This window comes from Manis pentadactyla, chromosome 1 (assembly GCF_030020395.1).
Source record: "Manis pentadactyla isolate mManPen7 chromosome 1, mManPen7.hap1, whole genome shotgun sequence".
Taxonomy (NCBI): domain Eukaryota; kingdom Metazoa; phylum Chordata; class Mammalia; order Pholidota; family Manidae; genus Manis; species Manis pentadactyla.
This window is the reverse complement of record NC_080019.1, coordinates 186,207,696-186,230,193: the sequence shown is the minus strand read 5'-3', so window position 1 is coordinate 186,230,193 and position 22,498 is coordinate 186,207,696. Positions and strand designations below refer to the sequence as shown.

The 22,498-nt window shown below is 37.9% G+C and overlaps 2 protein-coding genes and 1 non-coding gene across 12 annotated transcripts in view; 2 read left to right on the top strand and 1 right to left on the bottom strand.

Annotated features, from left to right (window-relative positions):
• SON (SON DNA and RNA binding protein) overlaps positions 1–2,892 on the bottom strand; it is a 30,946-nt gene extending 28,054 nt beyond the window's left edge. For all 5 annotated transcript variants that reach the window (XR_005023696.2, XM_036880194.2, XM_036880193.2 and 2 more), the window contains exon 1: positions 2,746–2,892. Coding sequence is in view for 4 of the 5 variants with exons in the window: in XM_036880194.2 (XP_036736089.2) it covers positions 2,746–2,822 (77 nt within the window). In the remaining variant the exon portion in view is untranslated. The remainder of the gene's footprint in view (positions 1–2,745) is intronic.
• The window catches only part of GART (phosphoribosylglycinamide formyltransferase, phosphoribosylglycinamide synthetase, phosphoribosylaminoimidazole synthetase), a 36,416-nt gene continuing 14,163 nt past the window's right edge, over positions 246–22,498 (top strand). Inside the window, exons 1-16 of one of the 6 annotated variants that reach the window (XM_036880213.2) lie at positions 246–2,469; positions 6,191–6,380; positions 8,462–8,557; positions 8,915–9,089; positions 10,172–10,283; positions 11,062–11,130; positions 11,630–11,755; positions 13,009–13,096; positions 13,482–13,567; positions 13,762–13,930; positions 15,935–16,166; positions 17,792–17,886; positions 18,251–18,360; positions 18,730–18,928; positions 19,938–20,189; positions 20,442–20,594. In XM_036880213.2, coding sequence (XP_036736108.1) covers positions 6,230–6,380; positions 8,462–8,557; positions 8,915–9,089; positions 10,172–10,283; positions 11,062–11,130; positions 11,630–11,755; positions 13,009–13,096; positions 13,482–13,567; positions 13,762–13,930; positions 15,935–16,166; positions 17,792–17,886; positions 18,251–18,360; positions 18,730–18,928; positions 19,938–20,189; positions 20,442–20,594 — 2,113 coding nt within the window. In that variant the 5' untranslated portion in view covers positions 246–2,469; positions 6,191–6,229. Of the gene's footprint in view, positions 2,470–2,864; positions 2,977–3,057; positions 3,896–6,190; positions 6,381–8,461; positions 8,558–8,914; positions 9,090–10,171; positions 10,284–11,061; positions 11,131–11,629; positions 11,756–13,008; positions 13,097–13,481; positions 13,568–13,761; positions 13,931–15,934; positions 16,167–17,791; positions 17,887–18,250; positions 18,361–18,729; positions 18,929–19,937; positions 20,190–20,441; positions 20,595–22,498 lie in introns of those variants that run through there. The other 5 variants (XM_057504228.1, XM_036880212.2, XM_036880211.2 and 2 more) reach the window with 5 other exon arrangements.
• On the top strand, positions 12,088–12,189 carry LOC118909644 (U6 spliceosomal RNA). The gene has a single exon (XR_005023722.1). It is a non-coding gene; the product is annotated as a U6 spliceosomal RNA (small nuclear RNA).

The following is a 22,498-nucleotide window of genomic DNA, read 5'->3' as shown; positions in this document are numbered from 1 at the left end:
CCCAGAAATCTAAGTTGATTTAGATTTGCATTACTTGTGTATTGATCTCAAAGGGAAAAAACTTAAGATCACAATCACAAATCCAAGGAAAAACATGACTTAACACATCATGATAGTAGAATCTACAATAAGGCTGCACCTTTGCATGATCACAACTGTCAACAGTATTAAGAAATACAAAATTAACACACACAGTGAATGAAAAGGGTAAATTGTAGCCTCTGACAGCTTGTAAACTAATGAGTTATTGAAATGCCTTTAAGTTTATGAAGAAAAATCATTTACAGAATTTTTACCCAGTTGTCAAAAATCTTAGTGTTAAAGAAACTTGATTATTCAAAAAAAATTCATGTGAAACAAGTGACAACTTGCTTACACTAACAGTAATAGGTGACTTAATTTATATTCAATTCACAGGGCCAGAAGACTATTTACATAAGACATGTCATTTACCAACTCATTTTTGCTCTTTTTGGGTAAATTTACACAGTTGTTTTAAAAAATAATTTCAACACGTTCAAATTTTCGGTAACAAAATCAATTATGCTCCACTACCTGATTAAAAGGCTGAATGGTCAAAAAAACAAAGAAATCAGTGGTTAACAAAATGTTACCAAGGAACATTTGGTTTCCAATACAATACAGTATATCATATAATACCAGTAACTTTTACTGGCTGTTAATTAGTGTCTCACAGGTTTACACTTTTAAACTTACTTAATCCTAACAAAACTCTTAAGACCAGCACTATTACTCTGATTTTATAAGTGAGGAAAATGAAGCACAAAGACAAGAAACCTAGCTGAAGGTCAAACAGCTTTGTGAAGCTGGTATTCAAAACCAGGCATACTCTTAACCAATAGAAAATTACTTTATCTTACTGTCATTCTCCTCACCCAAAATGATATATGTAAAAATAGATGGAAAAAGGGAAATGTAGCTAAGTGAAATGACAAATAATTTAAAATTTCTTACACTGATACTGTATTACATGTTATTTGAGAAAACTGAATATTCCTTTAGTAATAAATTGCTTTGTCCAGCATTTTTTTCAGGCTCTCTAGAGCTCTTTTACACTTTTCCTAAGCACTTACAAACTCATAATCACCTCACATAAAGACCACAATTTAAAAATCAGACAAGTATAACTTAAAAAGTCTATGAGAAAATAATCATTTTAAAGCTACCAGATGTTTATCTCAATTATTGAAATAGGAAGAAAACTTCAAATCACCTAAATAGCCAACAGTACATTCCTACAACATAATCCTATGGAGCCAGGAAAAATGTCCCAAAAGACTACTGAGTCTCTGATAAAAGACAAAACTTGTTCATAGTGTATTAAGTGAAAAAAACAGTATCATTTCACAGAATACGTGTGTGAATCTGCACACACAAGAAAAACATTCACATTAAGAACATCAATGACTGTGGGGTTTTTTCAATTTTTTCTAAATTATGACTATTTTCTAATACAAAAACTGACTTTTTAAAGGTATTAAAAACAAGGCATTTCAATAAGCAAACACAATTACTGCATGCAACTAAAAGCTTTCAGAAAAATTATATTCCCTTTCTCTGGTCTTTTCTCATCACCCATCACCCTAAAAACACTAGCACGTAACAAAATTTTAGGAAGCAATGAAATGAGTGGGCGGTCCTATTTCCCACTTAAAAAACAACATATTCTGCAAAAATAATACTTCTAACAATACTATCTCACCGCACCAATAACTGTTAATCTGAGTGCTTATTTACAATCACATATTCGGGTCATCTTCAAATTCACATATTGCGCTTACTCTCAACTTTTAAAATACAACTACCGAAAACGTTTCAACTCAGAATATTTGTTATTAAAGCAAAAATACTAAAAGACAACCAATGAACGACAACATGACCCACACTATTTTCCTTCCTGAGTAAACAACTGTTTCTTTGGAAATCTCTTCCCGTTCAATTTTGTGGAAACAAAGGTAAACTATGTGGAGTACAATAATAATGACAAAAGTTGCGCGTCCGTCAGGTACGTCAATTGGGACGGGGGTAGCAAAAAAATTTAGGCCTACACACAAAGCCCACTTTCCACTTGAGAAATTAATAAATTATTGGTAATCCAAAGTCCCTTTCCATCCTCACCTCTAATATCTTGTCAATGTAGGTAACATCAATTTGAGCTGCTTTAAATTTCTAATCTAGAATGGGGCCTGGTGGAAGTCACAGGACTCTAGGGCCCAAATAATCTAATTAAAGGATACCGACCCTCAAATGGTCTGAAGCTTGCAAATAATAAAGCGGATTTAAGATTACCCAAGAAACGGCCGTTAAGAGACCCTTTCCGGTCCTGGGCACCGGCCGGTGAAATCCGCGGAGGTGGAGAGGGGGAGGGGAAACGCGGCTGCGGAGGAGGAGCTGAGAAAGGAACTAGGCCCGTCCCCGGTGGACAACCAGGCCTACAAGTAGCTAAAGGTAGGGGATAACCAAATGGGAAAGAAGAGTGAACATCTTAACTCGGTTCTAGAAAGGGAATCTGGGTTATTCAGAAGGGGCGAAGTTCCTCGTTGGGAAGGGAGGGAGCGGATCGGGAGTGGGGGGGGGGGGTAGGGAGGAAAATGGATCCCAGGCCCAGGCGGAGCTGTAGCGGGGCCTGAGGCGAGAAACGGCGTCTCTTCAGAAAGGTGCCATGGAAGGCTGCATAGGACCCTAACGGCCCCTTGTGAGTAGAAGAGTCTGGGAAGCGCTTACCTGGAAAGCTCCTGTTGAATTTCCCGGAATTTACTGACCACGAAAGACCTAAAAATCTGCTCGATGTTGGTCGCCATGGCGTCCGCTCCGTTCTCTCAACTCCTCCTCGCTAGTCCTCCAGGCTCCCAACATGCCTCGGGAAGAGGCGCAGCGGCCAATTCCTTCTCTTGCCGTTCTGATTGGCTCCTGTGGGAGCGTCCAGACCTGCACGCTCCACCGCTGCACCAATCAGTAAGCACGGCCTCGCTCTCCTTCGCTGTTTCTGAGCGGCTAGGGTAGAGCTGCTGACGTTTGCGCCGCGCACGACCAAGTCCGCCATGTTAGTGACTGACGCAGGCGCCATTACAGGAGAAGTCTATCTTGTGGCGACTCCATCAGCTTAAGTTCTCAGTCCCTAACGGCATTTGTGTGGCTTATGTGGCTTATTTTAGCCACTAAACGCCCGAGATCAAATGCTGTGAGGAAAGGGAGCAAGAAGGGCAACAATGTATTTGACAGGCGGCCTCCAGCATTCCCGGGTGATGCCAAGTTGAGTTTTCGCCAGGGAGATGCCTCCGGGAAAGCACTAATCAGCGCCTGCCCCCCGGGATGTGAATACGAAGAACACCTTTTTGTCCCCAGTTCTCATGGCATTCTATAATCTGCCTCGCTTTTTGTTTTGTTTTAGTATCAGGCCACAGGTCCTGAGTGACCTGTGTTCAAGGCCTGGTACATTCTAGTCTCGTTAGGAGCAAGACATGTCAGGAGGTGTCTGGTCAGTTCTGACTAGCAAACACAATTGGCTCAGTGGAGGTTTAGCATTTTGGCGCTCCGCCTCCTCAGAGCGCAGGAGGCTCTGGAGGAGGACCAGCGACGTTACAAGGCACGGGATACTATAGCATTACATCGTAGACGGGCAAAGCCCTGGTAGCTTTGCTCTGTATCAAACCGGTAAACTGGAGGGATTGGCACTTGACTACCTCGCGGCCGGGACTCCTGGCCGCCCGAACCAATAGGAGGCTCAATCCCCCCGGGCGGGGCGGAGCGGGGAGGGGGGTGCGCGTGCGCCGGATCCCCTTCGGCCGACTTCCGGCGCGTGGCGGGACCCCGGGCTCGGAGCGCGCGGAATGGGCTTCTAAGGACAAGCGGCGAGACCTCTCTGTGTTGGTGCGTAAGTTCCCTCCGCTTTTAAGTTCGGTTATGGCTGTGGTTTTGAGATTTAACACCAGGAATTGAGTGAAACTGTAGGAGGTATTTTGGCTGTAGGAATTTTCATCTTACTTTTAAATGCCTTGGGTGTGGGTTGCCCATGTGCTGTCACTTTTAACTGAAGTTTACATCGGATCCTATCACTTTACCTGTTTTGAGATGTCAGGGCCTTTTTGTATCTTTATGGTTTTTTTAGGTCATAAGCGTAAATTGCATATTTTCCCGGTGTGTACCCATCCCCTAGCCGGTTATTTGGTCCACATTTGTAATAGTTTTCTATTTTATATATTCCACCAAATCCTTTGAAATGGCTTTACCTGGCCCGCTGATTCTCGTTGTAAGTTACCCATTTAGCTGACTGAGGCCCAAGAAGGTTAATTAAGCTCCTTAAGGTGTCCCAGCTAGTAAGGGGCAGTCTCAACCTAAACCAAGCCACTGTTCAGAGCAGGTAGGCCTCCTAACCACTCCTGGTGTAAATTCCTTCAGGCTGAGTCCTAATTCTCTGTCAGTGACCCAGTTACTGTAGTAACCAGGACAGTTTACCTTCACTGCACCTCTTATTCAAACTAACTGTAATGTTTCCTCTAGATTTAAAGATGATGTTTATTTCAGATATTTCTATCCACATGGCAGGTCTCTGTTTTCCATTAAAACAGCTTTTCCCTTTCAGAAAATAATTTTGTATTTCTTCCTCAAATTTTCAGTGATCACCATATCAACTGTGAGAGTATGTAAAGTAAAATTGCTTCCATTGTAATCCAGGCTTCACCTCTTCTTAGCTGTGTGACCTCCCTCAGGTTACTTAACCTAACTGAATCTGTTTCTTACCTGTAAGTGAAGACAATAATAGTATCTACCTCATAGGATTCTCACAAAGCCTAAGTGAGGTAATTCATGAAAAGCATTTGGAATAGCATATGGCACAGAGTGAGCAAAAAAATGTTAGTTTTTTATAATATCGTCTTAGATTTTTCTTTAAATGTGTAATCCTAGTATCTCACAAGAAGTTGCCGATTTCAGTTTTCTTTTTCATTTTCAAGTCTGCCTTATACATAATTAATCTTCTGAAAATTAGTAAATAAATGTGGCAAATTATTCATTCCCTTGGCTTTTTTTTCCTGTTAAACACCTTTCCCTAAAGTAGCAAATTAGGTAAAAGTAATAAATATAACAATTTAGCATTTACTACTGCTGAGTGTCAAATTGTACTAATTGTTTATGTGTCATTTCAGTTAATCCATACATGACCTCATAAACCAAGTTCTCTTTTACCTTTAAAGATGTGAAGAAATTGAATTACAGATAGTAAAAGTTTAGTCAAGGTCACACGGCTAACTTGAGAGGTACCTGTTGTGCCCATACTGCTCAGAAGCAAATGTCAGAAGTGAAGTGAGACATGTTCAAATTTCCTTTCTCTACCAATTCTCTAACATAATTCCACTATCTTCTTAAGGGATCAGCAAACTGGCCCTTGGGCCAAATCCTTACTGCTACCTGTTTTTGTACAGCTCACCAAATAAGAATAATTTTTATATCATTAAATGGTTGGAAAAAAATAAAAGGGAGAATTGTGTTTTTATGACCCTTGAAAATTATATGAAATTCAAATTGTAGTGCCCATAAGTAAAGTTTTGTTGAAACACAGTCATGCTTATCTTTACAAACCTCTGGTACCTTCCTATTGCATGGAACAGAAATAGGCAAATTATAACCTACAGCCCACTGCCTATTCATGTAAGCACTTACTGGGCATAGCCATGTTCAGCCATGTATGAATTGTCTATGGCTGCTTTTGTGCTATAGCAGCAGAGCTCTATAGTTTCAAATAGACTGTGTGGCCCTCAGAGGTGAAAAATTTACTATGCCCTAGCCTGAATTCTTTCAATGTAAGATAACTTTAAAGTCTTTAAGACCTCAAGGTTTAAAAACAATTCATTTAAATTTGGGGCCTAAATTTAAAACATCAGGATTCATTTTTAACTGAGGCTTGATGATTATTAAGTCTTTTAAAAGTGAAGCCCAAGGAAGGGTGATTATTCACAGAAGTTTTTTTTTTTTTTAACCAGGTAAGAGACTAAGTTGCCATTTCACTCCTTAACCAATGAGTACAATCATATTTCTCAAATTAAGAACCCTAATTTTTCACAGATGATTCATTGGAATAAAATATTTGTATGACTACTTAAACCATATTTAGAAATGGTAATTTCTGAAGTATGTGCATTCTAAAATATCAACTGTGATTTTCTTCCTGCAGCTTTCATTTTCCTTTTAAATTCCTGCTTTGCAAACAGCAATGACAGCCCGAGTACTTGTCGTTGGCAATGGAGGAAGGGAACATACACTGGCCTGGAAACTTGCACAGTCTGATCATGTCAAACAGGTGTTGGTTGCCCCAGGAAATGCAGGCACTGCCTGCTCTGAAAAGATTTCAAATACTGGTAATGGTAATCATGTTTTAAAGTGAGCAGTAACAGTCAATAATTATAAATGATAAGCTGTCGGCAACATCTATCCTTTATAAAGTTAGTTGCTATCCAAATTTGAATGTTTTCCTTAACCTTTAAATGTATGTGGTAATTTGAATACTTGCCATCTGTTGTAAATTTAAGGTACCCTGTTGTTGGAGAGTGGCATTTTGTTATTTGGAGGTACCCTGTTGTTTGGGGGTGGCATTTCCTTATAAAACACATCCATTTAAAAAGTCACAAATGCCTAATATAAGTTAAAGACATTTTGATGTGTATTTTCAGAAATGAAAAGTTGAGCAGTGCTATTAAATGTAAGTTCTGGAATTCTAATGCTATAATAGATCTCACCTTTTATCTCTTCCACTGGTAAAAGTGATCAGTTCTTATGGTACATTAAACTCTTCAGTGACTTCCCATAGTGGTTAGAATAAAACTCAGAACTCCTTAACGTTCTTTACAAAGCCTTCTGTGATCTGGCTCCTGCCTGCCTTTTCCAACCCAATCTTTATATCTTTTGTTTTCTTTTCACTGTCTTCTGTCCATGCAGTCCTGCCAGTTTCCCAAACAGAGTTCCCTGCTCTTTGTATTTGTTCCCACCTCTAGTATGACTGGCTCCTCATCATTCAGATCTCTTATATGTTATGTCCTCAAAGAGGTCTTGCCAAAAGTTTCTAAGTAAAGCATGTCCATCCGCATTTCATTTGTTGTCAGTCATGAACCATTATTTGTATTTATTTTTACTTTGCTGTTGTCCATCTATTTTTATTTCCTCCTTAGGCCAGCTGTAAGTTCTAGAACGTAGGCTACATGAGGGCAAGGAACTCTTTTGTCTTGTTGTACTGTGCCTAGTACCCTGTGTGGTACATAATATTTATGAAGAGAACATAGACCCAAAAGCCACAAACTGGGAGGAGATAATTGCATACATAGAACCAAAATAATAAGAAAAAAATAAATAAGAAAATCTCTGCTTCCCTAAGAACTTAGCTCTTAGTGTATCTGTTTATTAAACTGGCACATTTTATCTAGATGCAATTTATGTGCAGGCCAACCCCTTAAAGTCTCCCAAGGTTGTCATGACAGCACTTGCAGCAACCAGTTAGGTGTATCTTCTTGCTACCTTCTTCTGGGCTGAAATAGTTGGGTCTGCTCAGCCCAGATGTGTTTGCAGCTCCTAAGCCAAAGTGCATGTGTGCCATCTTTATCCTACTCAGGCAGTTTTTGTAGATTGAGAACTCTGTCTTTTCTGCACTTAATTCCTTGCACATCACAAATACCACATATGTGCAGAATAATTCCAGATTTCAGCCATTAGAATGGTAGTCCAGATAACAGTGAAGCAGGAAAGCAGTGTAGAACCAACCAATGCTTAGTATATGGTTGATTCTACTGCTGTTTACTTAGAACTCAATCAAGAAAGAAAATTGACCTAGCTTAAAGGTTGGAGAAGTGAGCTACATCTTAAAATCATCATTCAGTTCTTAGTTTAAACATCTGTGTGTGAAAACACCCTGACTCAACCAGAAATAGCCTAATTCACCTCGTATCAAAATTGCCTATTTTGTTCACACTTGGTATTTTTTTGCTTATATATTTATCACCCGACATTCCCTCAGTGGAATATAGCATTCTAAGTATAGGGACCCTGTTTATGTTAACATCTTAACCCAGTGACTAAGCACATAGTGGTCTCAGTAGATCTTGAATGAATGACATTTAAAAACCAATTTCTGAGTATATTCTGTGATATACTTTTTGTTTACTATACAGTCAACACTAGTGACATGAATGCTATAGTTGAGAAAGTACTTTATAGCTCTTTGGGAAACTTACTGGTATTTTCATCCAACTGGCTACAGTGATTGAAAACTGAGCTTTGTTGGTTAGCCTAATGCACTGTGCTCTGAATTTCTTGTGGTGAAACTATCACCTATACCAATAAGAGAAAACCAACAGTTACTAAGCATATTGAAGTGTAGTCCTTGGCTTCAGCATAACAGTCAACTTCAACACTGTTTCATAAGTGAGATGGGTTTGTTTCTTTTTTCTTTTCACAGCCATCTCAATCAGTGATCACACTGCCCTTGCTCAGTTCTGCAAAGATGAGAAAATTGAATTCGTAGTTGTTGGACCAGAAGCACCTCTGGCTGCTGGTAAAGCTCATTTCTGTTTATTTATTACAATATATGCAGTGCCAACAGGAGCTTAGGAGCATATAGTCCAATTCCTTTTACTGATGAGAATCTAATATAATACTACATTGGAAAAAGTTTTCACCCTCTTGAAATTTATGGATTCTAGATTTTTTTCCCCTGAATTCTCATTCTCTGAATGAGAATACAATTAACTCCTTTGTATCTTAATGATCAGTTTTAATATCTGTGCTATACAACTACTTTATTCTTCCAGTGTATTTATCTCAATGTAGATTTAGTCTAATCCTAATTCTTTAGAATGAAAAGACCCTACTGAGACCTTGCTCACCTAAGGCTACTTGTTTCCATCAATAGGAATTGTTGGGAACCTGATGTCTGCAGGAGTGCGATGCTTTGGCCCCAGAGCAGAAGCAGCTCAGTTAGAGTCCAGCAAAAGATTTGCCAAAGAGTTTATGGACCGACATGGAATCCCAACAGCACAATGGAGAGCTTTCAACAAACCTGAGAAGGCCTACAGCTTCATTATGAGGTAGCTAGAAGGTGGTGGTTTTGTTACAGTATTTAAATATATAGATCACTTTTGTGTCACAAGTTTTGCATAAGATAATTTTTTAAAACAACGTGCTGTATAGGTTGCCTTTTTCCACCATCAAAATAAAATGGAATTCTGTGTATATATAGTTGTACAATCATGGTCTTTCAGAAAGATGATTTTTTTTAAATATATTAATAATTTCTAGGGAGGAAGATAGATTGGGTCTGCAGTCACGCACTCTTCACAGCCAGATTGACAAACACAGTGGCGTCTTACAACATAAAGGATATTGATTTTTTTCATAAATAATTAATTAGACTGAGGAATCATCCCTTGGCCTTCTGGTACCCCTACTCAATCCTCAATCTTAGAATTAACATCCTTGTTCTCTGTTACATGGAAAACATTGAGAAATCAATGAATGTGGACAGACACACACCTTTGCCCTTTCCTTGTTGACACTTCTCCCTGTTACCTGGTATATTGTCCTTTCAGTTGGGTCAGTTTCATTCTTTATTCGTTCTTCATCCTACAGGGATTCTTAGACACTGAATATTATTATTTCCTAAGTAGCCAGATGCCTTGAATAAGTAACAATTTTGTTACTTACTTTGGATAAGTCGCCTTCTAGATCTTCAGTCCCACTCAACTGAAGAAATGACCAACTACATTTTTTTATGTGTACTTTGAGAAACGGTCGTGTACCCATGCTTATATTGGTCTTATACGGCTATATTTCTACCTGAAAGAGAATACAATCCACTCCTTTGTATCTTAATGATCAGTTCTAATATCTGTGCTATACAACTACTTTATTCTTCCAAAGATTTTCCTATATGATCTCATGATAAATGAAAAAGCAAAATTGTGTGTACTTTATAATCACAACTATAAAGGAATACATAAGGGAAAAAATTCCTGGTGGGAAGTGCATCAAAATGGTATTGGTATGATCAGTAATTTTTTTCTTTCTGCTTTTCAGTTGTTGCTATAGCATTTCATTGCACAATCCCAAATCGTTTCAGCCTCTGAGTTGTAAGGGTTTATTGGTATTGAAGATTACTCTGTCTTCACAGTGCAGACTTCCCTGCTTTGGTTGTGAAGGCCAGTGGTCTTGCAGCTGGGAAAGGGGTGATTGTTGCAGAAAGCAAAGAAGAGGCCTGTAAAGCTGTACAGGAAATCATGCAGGTAGGTTGATTTCCTCTGAAAAAGTTTTTGATTTTTTAGTCACACTAGATAAATACTCTTAAGTTTACAAAATGTACATCAAGATAAGGAAAACATATCTAGCAAACACTGGTGAGTTACTTGTCACATTACTATTTATTATAATCCATCTCTATAAAAGAGTTATAGATGTACACTGATGGCTAACCCAGATTCTCTTCTTTGGAAGTAAGTTCTTGCATCCTTTGTTATCTTCTACTGAAAGGTGGAAAATCCTCAGACTAGAATATATAAGTAAATTCTCCACCATCCATGATGACAAAAGTATTTGTCCTTTGTGTCCCAGGTCTAAGAGAAGTAAAGCAATGAATTAATAACTTTACTTTTCTAATATGATCCATCTTGGTTATGGTGGGTTCCCCTCTCTCCTTATAGAAATTCTTCAGTATAATTATTGTAGGCAAACATACATAATTATAATGAGATATCAGAAATAGCGATGAAAGCATCTGTTTTTCTGTTACCTTATTTGAAACTAGGAAGCTGGATTCCCAGGAGATTGTAAGTGATGTGTTCATTTCATGTGTACTCATGCTAGCTGTAGATCATTGCCACTTTAAAACTAGGATCCTTTCGAGGCTTTTAGAAAGGGAATTTTCAATAATAGTGCATTTGATCATAATACAAATGGTGGAAAATGACAATGGCCAATTGTCATTTTATTAATTATTGTCATTTAATTAATAATAAATATTAAAAGCTTAGAATTTACATCTTTCTTTTTTTAATCTACATTAAGAATAAAGCTTTTGGAGCAGCTGGAGAAACAATTGTCATTGAAGAACTTCTTGAAGGAGAAGAGGTGTCTGTACGTATATTCATCTTACTGGCTTTATAGAGTAGAAGCTGTGTTATCTGACCTATGAGCCCAAAAAAGCCTTGGTTTACTCTGGTTGCTTCATCTAAAAGCATAACCCAGCAGTTAGCAAAAGAATTTGTATACTTTTAGTATTGGGGATACAATGGAAAAGAATATATTCTCTTTTAATCATCACTAGTGTATCAGTAGGGGATTTAGACTTATATCACAAAATTTAAAGGTGGGAAAGGTTGAAATATTTTACTTTAGGGGTAGCTTGATTTTTTTTTCCCCATCCTCCCTTTAAACTTACAGATTCTTCAGAAATTGAGTATCTTGTGATTCTTGATACAGGTAACTTAGGGTTGTTTATGTTTCAATTCATTTTACTTTAAGAAAAGACAACTTGTCCTCTGAGAAGAGTCAAAGTAGATAGAGTTCTTATTAAATTACTTTTTCCAACTTTCTTGGCACTTAGGGTAGGTGGACTATTTTGTTTTCTTTACAGTGTTTGTGCTTCACTGATGGGAGATCTGTGGCCCCCATGCCTGCAGCACAGGACCATAAGCGGTTGCTGGAGGGAGATCATGGCCCCAACACAGGGGGAATGGGAGCCTACTGCCCAGCACCTCAGGTACTTCCCAGAAGCAAGCTGAAGTTCAGTCATCATTGTTTTTGGTCTTCTAGACGAAGCTGTCCTGTTTTGTTTTGTTTTGTTCTATAAATTAATCCGCAATTTGGTTTCCTAGTAAATGAAAAGTATCTCTTATAGTCTCACTCTTAAAACTAACCTTTTCTGAAAACCTTTGAAGAACTAAGTTAAGTATGGATTGAACATATCCTTCTAGCCCCTCCTCTTTATACCCTGTTTTTAACCCATGGGAGCCAATTATAGTCTAGAATTACCTCTTACTCATCTTTGGATATCAAAGGTCATCACATAAGTGCTCAGTAAGAGGAGTCTCTGTGCTTGCTTTGGCAGCACATATACTAAATTGAAACGATACAGAGAAGATGAACATGGGCCCTGTGCAAGGATGACATGCAAATTTATGAATCCATATTTTTTAAAAAAGGAAGTCTGGGGAGGTGGGGGCGCGTGAATTGAGAACCCAGGCAGGCCATAATTTGTACTTTTGATTTTTCTATTTCATAATTTATAGATAAAGTGTGTTCCCAAAGATTTATAAGAAATCTTCATTGAGTAGATTAGCACTTCAGAAATTCATCCATTCTTTTCATTGATGATAGTCATAATCCTTTCTGCTAATAATGTAATGCCTTTAGATATTTTTCTTCATTAACAGATTAAAAAACCAAACAAGATTGACTTTAGACTATAAATACTAAAAATACCATTTGATAAAAGTGATTTTAATATGAGAACAGTCTTTAAGTCTAGTTTTTACAATTAAATATATCAGCTCCAAGATTCTTAAATTTATAGGCAGTAGATGAAATATGCATAGGCTACTTTGAAAGAATACAAAGGAGCCGTAAGGTGGAAGAGGGCTTTTTTCATTCTTATTATGTTTCAGGAAACTTTTTAGTGACCTTTAAGCATGTATATGTTTGAAAATCTATATGTTTAGTAGTAAAAGGTGATTTAATGGTCACTTAATCCTAAAACAGTGGCTGACACTGATCAATAAATACATAATCCAGCTTCTGTTTACAATTTGTATGTCTCAGAAGTCTTCTTTTGTAAGAATAATGCTAAATTCCTACTTGATAGAGTTAGTGTGAGGATTTTTAATGAATTTAAAGTGCTTAGCCAATCAAGTGGTTAAAAAAAAAGTGATAGTTTTCTATGTCCCACGTGATACCACTTCCAAGATGATTTTTTTAAATACCAGTTACATTTAAGTATTCCTGTGTGTTCCCCAGGTTTCTAAGGATTTGTTGCTAAAAATAAAAAATACCATTCTTCAGAGGACGGTGGATGGCATGCGGCAGGAGGGTATGCCATACACAGGTAAGCACACTGTTGTCATCATGGACATTATCATTGAGTCAGTTTACACCTTTGACAAAACCTACCCAGTTTCTCTTTTTTCACCACCTTTTAATTGACCACTACTATAGCATTTGGTTATTCCAAAACTTCAAGCATTAGAAGTTTTTTTTTTTTTTGAAGGTATAGTTGATATGCAATCTTATGAAGGTTGCACATAAACAACATTGTGGTGACAATATTCACCCATATTAACAAGGGTCCCCCACCCCATAGCCCATTGCAGTCACTGTCCATTAGTGTAGTAAGATGCTATAGAGTCACTATCAAGTGTTAGAAGTTTATATTCTAATTTTTATAGTCTCAGCACAATGTCTTCATTGTGGATTTTTCTTTTTTAATGAAGGTGTTCTCTATGCTGGTATAATGCTGACCAAGGATGGCCCAAAAGTTCTGGAGTTTAATTGCCGTTTCGGTGATCCAGAGTGCCAAGTGGGTAATCATTAAAGATAATATATAAAGTATACATTTCTAGAAGATGTGTGTTGTTTTAATCTCAGGATTTATCAGCATTGAAATAATTACCTTTCAGAAATATATGCAAGTTCTGCTGGTATCCCAGTGAATGAAATTTCTAAAGAGAAATAAAACTGCTCTCAACTGCCATGTTGATTATGTTTCTACAGGTGATCCTCCCACTTCTTAAAAGTGATCTTTATGAAGTGATTCAGTCTACCTTAGATGGCCGGCTCTGCACATCTCTGCCTGTTTGGCACAAAAACCGCACTGCCGTAACTGTTGTCATGGCAAGTAAAGGTTACCCAGGAGACTACACCAAGGGTGTGGAAATAACAGGTGAATATCAGAACAAAAGGTTGAATTACAATGTGACAAGTAGCTGGTACCATAGTAGGCCTTTCTCCTGGGCTATGCTCTGCTCATTTTAAGGGTGTGAGGAGGAAACCTTTCAGGGGTTCTTAACATAACCGTATTGCCTATTAAATATTGGTGTTCAAATATCCAAAATTTAAAGAACTGCCATCCATTTCCTTTCCAGCACAAGGAATATTTAAGTGGGCCTACCCAAATTTCCCAAGAATCACCCAGTACTGCCTTCTCTTCCCCTGTCCCAGAGCCAGGAAGATAATGGGAATGTATGAAAGTCAGAGGAATGTTAGAATAAAGCATATCAATGAGAAATTTCAGAGACATGATCACAAGTGTACCCCCCCAGTTTGCAGTGCATACTATAGTCACTTGGATGAGAAGATTAAAACAGTTTCAAAAGTAAAGCCTTGTCGAACAAAATGGCAGTAGACTCTTAGATACCAAGAAGAGACTAGTGGTTACCAAAGGGGAGGGGTTGAAGAGGGTGGGGGGAAAGGGATTAAGGGGCACAATAATTCACAGTCACAATATAGGTTGGTCACTAGGATAGTAGTACAGCATGGAGAATACAATTAATGATTCTGTAACACATCGCTGGTGAACAGTGACCGCACTGGAGGGGGTGAGGAGTTGATAATATGGGTAAATGTTGAACCACTGTGTTGTGTATTTGAAACCAACATAAGATTATCAATGATACTTTAATTTAAAAAATAATACTAATAATAATAAAGTAAAGCCTTCTCTTCTGTTTCTCTTTACAGGAGGTTGAGGCATCTAATTAAATGATGTTAAAATAAAACAGTGTCTTGAAATGCCAGATAACTTCCAGTGCCATAAGCCTAGCAGGCTGTAGTTTTGCCTCATTCAGTACCCCAATAGTGTGTTTGATTCAAACACCCTGTTACTGTCTTGCCCAGAAAACCAATCCATTGCCCTATGAATCCCACACATGGCCACTGGGCAGTTAGGAATTGATTGCCTTTTAAAAGGAACAGAGAAAGGGGCTAGAATCAAGATCCCTTGTGTTGGTGAAATTTCCCTAAGTAGAGGTGACAGGTGTAGTAGTCATTTCTGACACTGCAATACTGGGTTTTACCAACACCAACAGTATCCCAGTATCATTCGAGAGAATACCCCTGTTATAAAAACACTTAGGGAAGACACGTCTTAACAAACTACCAAATATGATGCTAAAAGAGTAATGGAGACCAAAAAAGAAAAACGGGATATAAGAATTTCTTTTTTTTTAACTAAGAATTTATCTTTGTATAAACTGTCTGTGCTAGTCATTTTAGAATTTAGAAAATAATAGTCTAATAATATTTTAAGAGTAAAATTGTGTATGAGAGCTTAAAGATAATTCAGAAGAAAATGAAGCCAGGAATTTTAGACTGAGTGCAAAACCTAATTTAAATCAAGCTTGTCTTAGAATTTTACAACTGTTAATTAGGGTAAAGAGTAAGAATCTGTTTGCATGCAGTGATCCTATTGGTTATTTAAAAAAGAAAGCAAGCAACTTTACTTGAATGGCTATGATAAAAAAAGAAATTCCTTTATTCTTAAATATAATGTGATCAAATGCAGGACTTATTAATTAATGTTCAGATTTTATCTTTTTAGTTTTTGACGTTTTGTCAGAAGAAAGTACCTTTGTGCCTTTAAGTCTCAAAAGTCTCAAACTTTTCAGGCCATAGCTTTTTTTCCCCCCTCTCTCATTGAAACAATAGTTCTTACATGAGATTTATGATAACACAAGGTTTTAGGAATACTTTTGTCACCCTAGAGCAGAACAAACGGTTCTTAAAAGAAAGGGTCTGTTGAGTAGTATATTGCATTAGTTCTTCCTGGTAGGATTCTTGGGAAATTCACTTCAGTGAAATAAAGATTTTCAAAACTTTTGGAAATTATAAACTGCAAGTGTAGAATATTGTTACTGCAAATAATAGGTCAAATGTACTCTCTCACCAGGGTTTCCTGAGGCTCAAGCTTTAGGACTAGAGGTGTTCCAAGCAGGCACTACCCTAAAAGATGGCAAAGTGGTGACTAATGGAGGTAGAGTCCTTACAGTAACAGCCATCCGGGAAAGTCTCATCTCAGCCCTTGAAGAAGCCGAGAAAGGACTAGCTGCTATAAAGTTTGAGGGAGCCACTTACAGGAAGGACATTGGCTATCGTGCCATAGCTCTCTTCCAACAGCCCAGGTAAATTTCTTACTGAGGGATTATAGCACAGCTTCAGAACTGGCATAAATGGCTATGTAGAAAATTAGTACTATACTCTCACCCTGTATTTTCTGTCTATGGGACTGATCTGATTTTGATTTGCATTTAGTTAGAATCAAAACTACTCATAACAACATTCAAATTAAATGGAACAGACTTCATGGTATTTCCTTATGTTTGAAAAATACAATGAAGTCACAGAGATGTTGAATTTTTCACATTGTATACTTTAAATATATATAACTGTCAATTATTAAATAAAGATGGGGAAATAATTTTGCGTGAGTTATCTATTTAAATACTATTGTATTTATATCTTTAAGTTCTGGTCTTGTCAAATAATTCAAGATGATAATATTGGTCATCTACTTTGCAACTAACTTAGTTTGATATACTGTAAAATTTTGGCTGTCTCATTTTTTCACTATTTATACCTATTACTGAAGTGCATTTTTAACCACTTATTGATTGGTTAATTGGCATGTACAACTATTCCTTTATAAAATCAATAAACTTTTCATTGGAAATGTGGGTGTTTTGATTTTGTAACTATATCACAGTTACTATTGTTGATTTCATCTATGAGAAATAAATATGTTTTAGGACAAAATGAGAAATTTTTAGCAACTTAATTCAATCTATACTGTTACTGATAAGCAAATTTTTTAAGCTAATACTAGAATTTTTTTAGAAGTAAGAACATTAAAATGCCATGCTAAAATTTTATTTTTCACTGTAAAATAATAGATTCCACTGAAATGACCTGTTAAAGGGGATGCAATCTTCATACTAGTCTAGTTCTTTAAAGATGAAGAAAATGACAGCTGCTACCTGACAAAAGGGTTTTTTTAACCAGTAGAACTTTGTTTCCTTTCTGAGCATGACCCTGGACTGCTGACTTCATTGGAGTTAACTGACAAAGCTCTCAACTCTATTTGAACCCTGGCACCTTGTTTCTAATAAAACTACACATATTCATGTATTCAACTAAGCCAAAGTTCTCATTTTTGTAAGGCAAGACTTGAAATCACAGTACCATTCACTGCTCCAATGTGTTGACCCTCTATGGAAGGAAATGATACACTGAATACCATTATTTGGTTTGGTTTTTCCCATAGTTTTTTTAAATCTCGTTTCTTACTTGTCTTCAGCTTTAAGGAATCTCATGCAAGTCTTTCATTGCAATAAGATCGCAGCTTCATTATTTAGGCAATTTTTTGTAGAGTTCTAATTATCCTGATTTTCTTTTCTTTTGACTCAGTTTTTGCACTGCTTTCTTTCCCATACTAAAATTGAACAGAGAACAGAGACAGGTTGTGGGAAAGTATTGGTGTATTTGGCTCCTTTTGTACTTCTAAAAGAAAGAGTTTATTTAGAGATGTAGTTCTCAATAGTAATGATACAATGAAATCAACTGGAGAGGTTATTTAAATGCATTTTAATTCCTAGGGCCTGCTGTAGACCAGTAAATGAAAATTTATGGTTGGGGCCCAGCACATTAGGGCAGACAGGAATCAATAGGGATATCTTCTGCTTAAGATAAAAATGATTTTCCCTGGCTTTTAGGTAATATCTTTGTTTTTGTTTTTGTGTTAATTCTTTAGGGGCCTGACTTACAAGGAATCTGGGGTAGACATTGCAGCTGGAAATATGCTTGTCCAAAAAATTAAGCCTTCAGCAAAAGCCACCTCCAGACCAGGTAAATCAGATTCCTGTACTTTGCTAGTTCATTAGCTTTGACAAACATTGTGAATTGATTTGGGCTTTGTTGTTTCCTGAGGAAAATGTTCCAAGTTAATGCCAGGTTAAGCCAAACCCATAGTCTTTGTATTTTCTTATTTCTAATATTGAGAAAAGCATTTCTTTCTCATGACATTAAATTCAAAAAGATTTGTCTGCCCTTTAATACTTAATTACTTCCTTGATTGATTCTTTTAGCATATGATACTCTCTCCCATTCTCAGGAAAGGCATCTCTTGTTTTAGCCAGTCTTAGGAAGAGGTTTATATTCATGTTTAACTAATCTATTGAAATGCAGCAAGTAATTAATTCCTCTCCAACAGGCTGTGATGTTGATCTTGGAGGTTTTGCTGGTCTTTTTGATCTGAGAGCAGCTGGTTTCAAAGATCCTCTTCTGGCCTGTGGAACAGATGGTGTTGGAACTAAACTGAAGGTAATCAGACACCTATGTGAGTAAAGGCCTTTTGTGAAACATAAGAATTTACTGTGTATAAAATGCACACTTTTCCCCTCTTGACATATATGTACTAAACCATACCATATAACCATATAGTATGGCTAATATATCTAAATGTTTCTGACAACACTATTATTGGTATATCTGGATGGAGGGGTGATTTTAATGCATAAAAGGGGATCCTTTTGAACCACATAGCTTATCAGCATTAAGTGTTCTTTTGTCTTTAGGTGTTCAGAGCAGCTAGCCAAAAGTCAATAATATTTGTGAGCCTCCATTGAGAAATGAGCAATTATAATTTGGAGCTTATTCTATTATGTGGACATGCATCTTGTATTTCCATAGATTGCCCAGCAGTGCAACAAGCATGATACCATTGGTCAAGATTTGGTTGCAATGTGTGTAAATGATATTCTGGCACAAGGAGCAGAGCCCCTCTTCTTCCTTGATTACTTTTCCTGTGGAAAACTTGACCTCAATACAACTGAAACTGTTATCACTGGAATCGCTAAAGCTTGTGGAAAAGCTGGATGTGCTCTCATTGGTAAGATCATCCTTTTGAACCATGCATCCTTCCTCTTCCTGTATTTTAGTCTGGTGTGTAAACATGATCAGTACCAATATAGCTAACAAAGAAACTATATCACAAGATGAGGCAAATAAAGATAACACAACCTGAAGAAAAGTTAGACCCTGGTACCCTCAACACCCTCTTCCCCAGACTTAGATGCCAGGCCTTACCTTTCTCCCTGATCTTCGGTCGATATTTCTAGTACTCTCTTTCTCAAAGGCCTCCTGGACAGACAGGGTAGGGGTTATTTCCTCCCTACTGGCCCTACAACAGAGACAGATGGGTTTTTGGCATTCTGAATCTTAGGCCTCATTTTCTCACAGAAGTGACAATAAGAATAAAGGGTACCCAAGGTTCATAGAAATATTGCTTAAATATATATGAGAATTTTGAGCAAAAGAATTTGTAAGGTTGACCAATAAACAAAAAAAGTACCTCTAATATTATCCTTTCTATGGAAAAATCTGCCAAAAGCCAAAATTGCCTTTTCATCCATCTTTTTGAAAAGTTTCTAATTTGAAATCTGCCTACCTAGGCCCTGTCTTTACATGATATGATTGTGAAGTGAATTATAGTGTATTTTTTAGACCAGGCATTTGGTGTTAGGCCTGATTAAATCACTTCTCTAAACCTGTACCATCATCTGGAACATAAGCGCAGTGTAAAGATCAAATATAGGTGAAAGCATTGCTAAAAGGAAACTAGCTATAGAAATGACATGTCCAACTGAGTGTTCATCTCATGAAAGTAATGTTTGCGGCTACACTCACCCTTGATGAGAATTAGTGCTCCTTCCCCCGAGATGCTTGGTCAGAAGTTCTGTTGAGCACCTAACAGAGTACATGTCACTTGAGTGTCTGCAGGATATTGCCACATGTTTAATTGTTCTTATTAAAGAGTAGCTGGTGTCCTTACTTCTTAAACTTGTCTAAGTTTTATAAACATTTTGTGATTTCCTTGCTCTTATTTATTTTTCTTCCAGGAGGTGAAACAGCAGAAATGCCTGACATGTATCCCCCCGGAGAGTATGACCTAGCTGGTTTTGCTGTGGGTGCCATGGAGCGGGATCAAAAACTCCCTCACTTGGAAAGAATCACCGAAGGGGATGTCATTATTGGAGTGGCTTCATCTGGTCTACACAGCAATGGGTTTAGCCTTGTGAGGAAAATTATTGCAAAATCTTCCCTCCAGTACTCCTCTCCAGCACCAGATGGCTGTGGTGACCAGACCTTAGGTAACACACTCAGGTTTAAACTCACTTGCTTGGAAATGTCTGAGCAACCAATTAGTGGGGCTAGTCTTTCGTTACTTGAACTTAGAATGGAATAAATTACATTGCCCTGTGGTATTGTGACTTGGACATTATCGTAGAACTGGTGTGTCTGTGCAGGGTCACAGTCATAGTCTGTTTCAGAATTGTTTTTTTATACATGCTCTGGATTTATATTTGTAGGCTAAATTTGTGTCTTCTCTCTCCAACATACAGGGGACTTACTTCTTACTCCAACCAGAATTTACAGCCATTCACTGTTACCTGTCCTACGTTCAGGGCACATCAAGGCCTTTGCCCATATTACTGGTGGAGGATTGCTAGAAAACATCCCCAGAGTCCTTCCTCAGAAACTTGGGGTGGATTTAGGTAAGATTGCTGAAAGGAACTTTTGCTTTGAAAACTTTTAGGAGAAAAAAAATACATCATGAGAGGAAATTCTGTGGTAAGTAGTGCACATATGATTATAAGTGGAAAATTCTTAATTGGGTTTTTTGGCAAAAAATTAGGGCTGACTCTTTTCTACCTTTTTTTACTTTATTTGCCTTGGCTTCCTTTTTTTTTCCTTTTAGTTTTTATTAGCCGTGTTTATATGGCATAAAATTATCGCATGTGACTTAGATGAAGTGCTGTAAGCAGATCCTCCAAGGGGATTGGTCACTGCAAGCTGTATCAAGACGGACCCAGGAACCTTCCAGGAGGGGAAGTGGCAGCATTTAAATAGTCCCTACCGGACATAGGGAGGACCCAAACCAAGGCATAGACAAGGGAGGCAGATTTGAGAATTATTTTGTGCTTAGAAGGACAAAGAAGTCACAAGTTCTGTTAAAGCAGGTGAGTAGACAGTAACATCCATAACACAGGAAGAAGAGTAGATTTGGAGCAGGAAGTGGGAATATAATGTTTTAAATCTTCAGTATGTTTATTGCAAGTTGTCTCTAAGCAGAAGTTTGGTGCTCATATGCAGGTAATAATAATTATGGCCAAGAGAGCAGAAGAGACCAAAAGGTTGTTCTTTAGTGTTCTGTCCCTTAAAGGTTGGCAGAAGTAGAATTACTGAAAAAGAACAATCAGAAGCAGGGAGTAAACCATACAAAAGTACCATCAACTCCTAGGAAGGATTTGAACATGCCGCCGGTCAGCAGTGTCGGGTGCGGCACAGAAATCTAGGATAAGGACCAGAAATTGGTCTGGATACTTCAGAGGTAGCTCAAAAAGCAGCATGGTGAAGGCAGATGCCACCCACCAGATAATTGGCTGGGATGGGTGGCAGAGATGGGAGGCAGTGAGTGCAGATTGCTGTTTCAGTAAACTTAGTGGTAAAAAGGAAGGGTTGGAATACACCTATGCTCATGGCAAAGTGAGGGACAGATTTCCCCTCCCTATTTTTGTAGGGTAAAGAGACAGAGAAACTGTTCCAGCTCTCATAGTCAACAAATATAAATTAGCTTGAGGGAGTAGAAACTCAAGGAGTTAACACAAAATAATGCCTTTTCCTAGTGACGTAAGAAGGGCTTATGAGATGAGCAAACGTGGAGCAGGGGCTTGAGGAGAGGGATAAATAATGAAGCAGTCAAGGTCAGGATGAGAGTGAGACAGCAAACAGCACTGATGGTGAAATTGAAGCTGGGTAAGTAATTTTTCACCCAAAGTAAGAGCGTGTGTAGCCTTGAGACAAGAGCCAAAAAATAGCTTGATTTGGTTGATGCATTTGGGCTCGGCAGGTGGCAGGATCAGTCGGGGGAAGCAGCTAGGGATGCAGTTGAGTAGATTTACTGAGCTAACCCTGGAGTCAGAGTATGTGAAGGAGAGAATCTGAGAAGTCAGAGAGGTTGTGCAGAAGTGAGGAAACAGGAAGGGTACACTGGGAGAGCGGTTAAACAGGAGGTCAGCCTAGCCAAGGAAGCAGAGGAGATGGCTAGACAGGGCTGAGCTGAATGGAATCCCTTCATTAGCATAGCACGGAGTTGAAGGGCACAGGGCACAGCGAACGATTAAATTAATGGTTTAACATATTCCTGCAGTAGAAATGCTTTCCAGTGAACATAAACAAAACCTTAAGGAAGTTTTCACTACCCTCTTCAATTGGTTAAAAATAGTGGCCTACTGATGAATAGGGAAAAGGCAGGCTGCTCCGTGCATTTGACAATTTCTGTAAATACTCCCATCCTAGCCAATTTTTAAATGGTTTTTAATGGCCTTACAAGCTGTCTGTAGCACACACCACTGGTTAAAAATAACATAATGGTCCCCACATCAGAAAATTGAGAGTT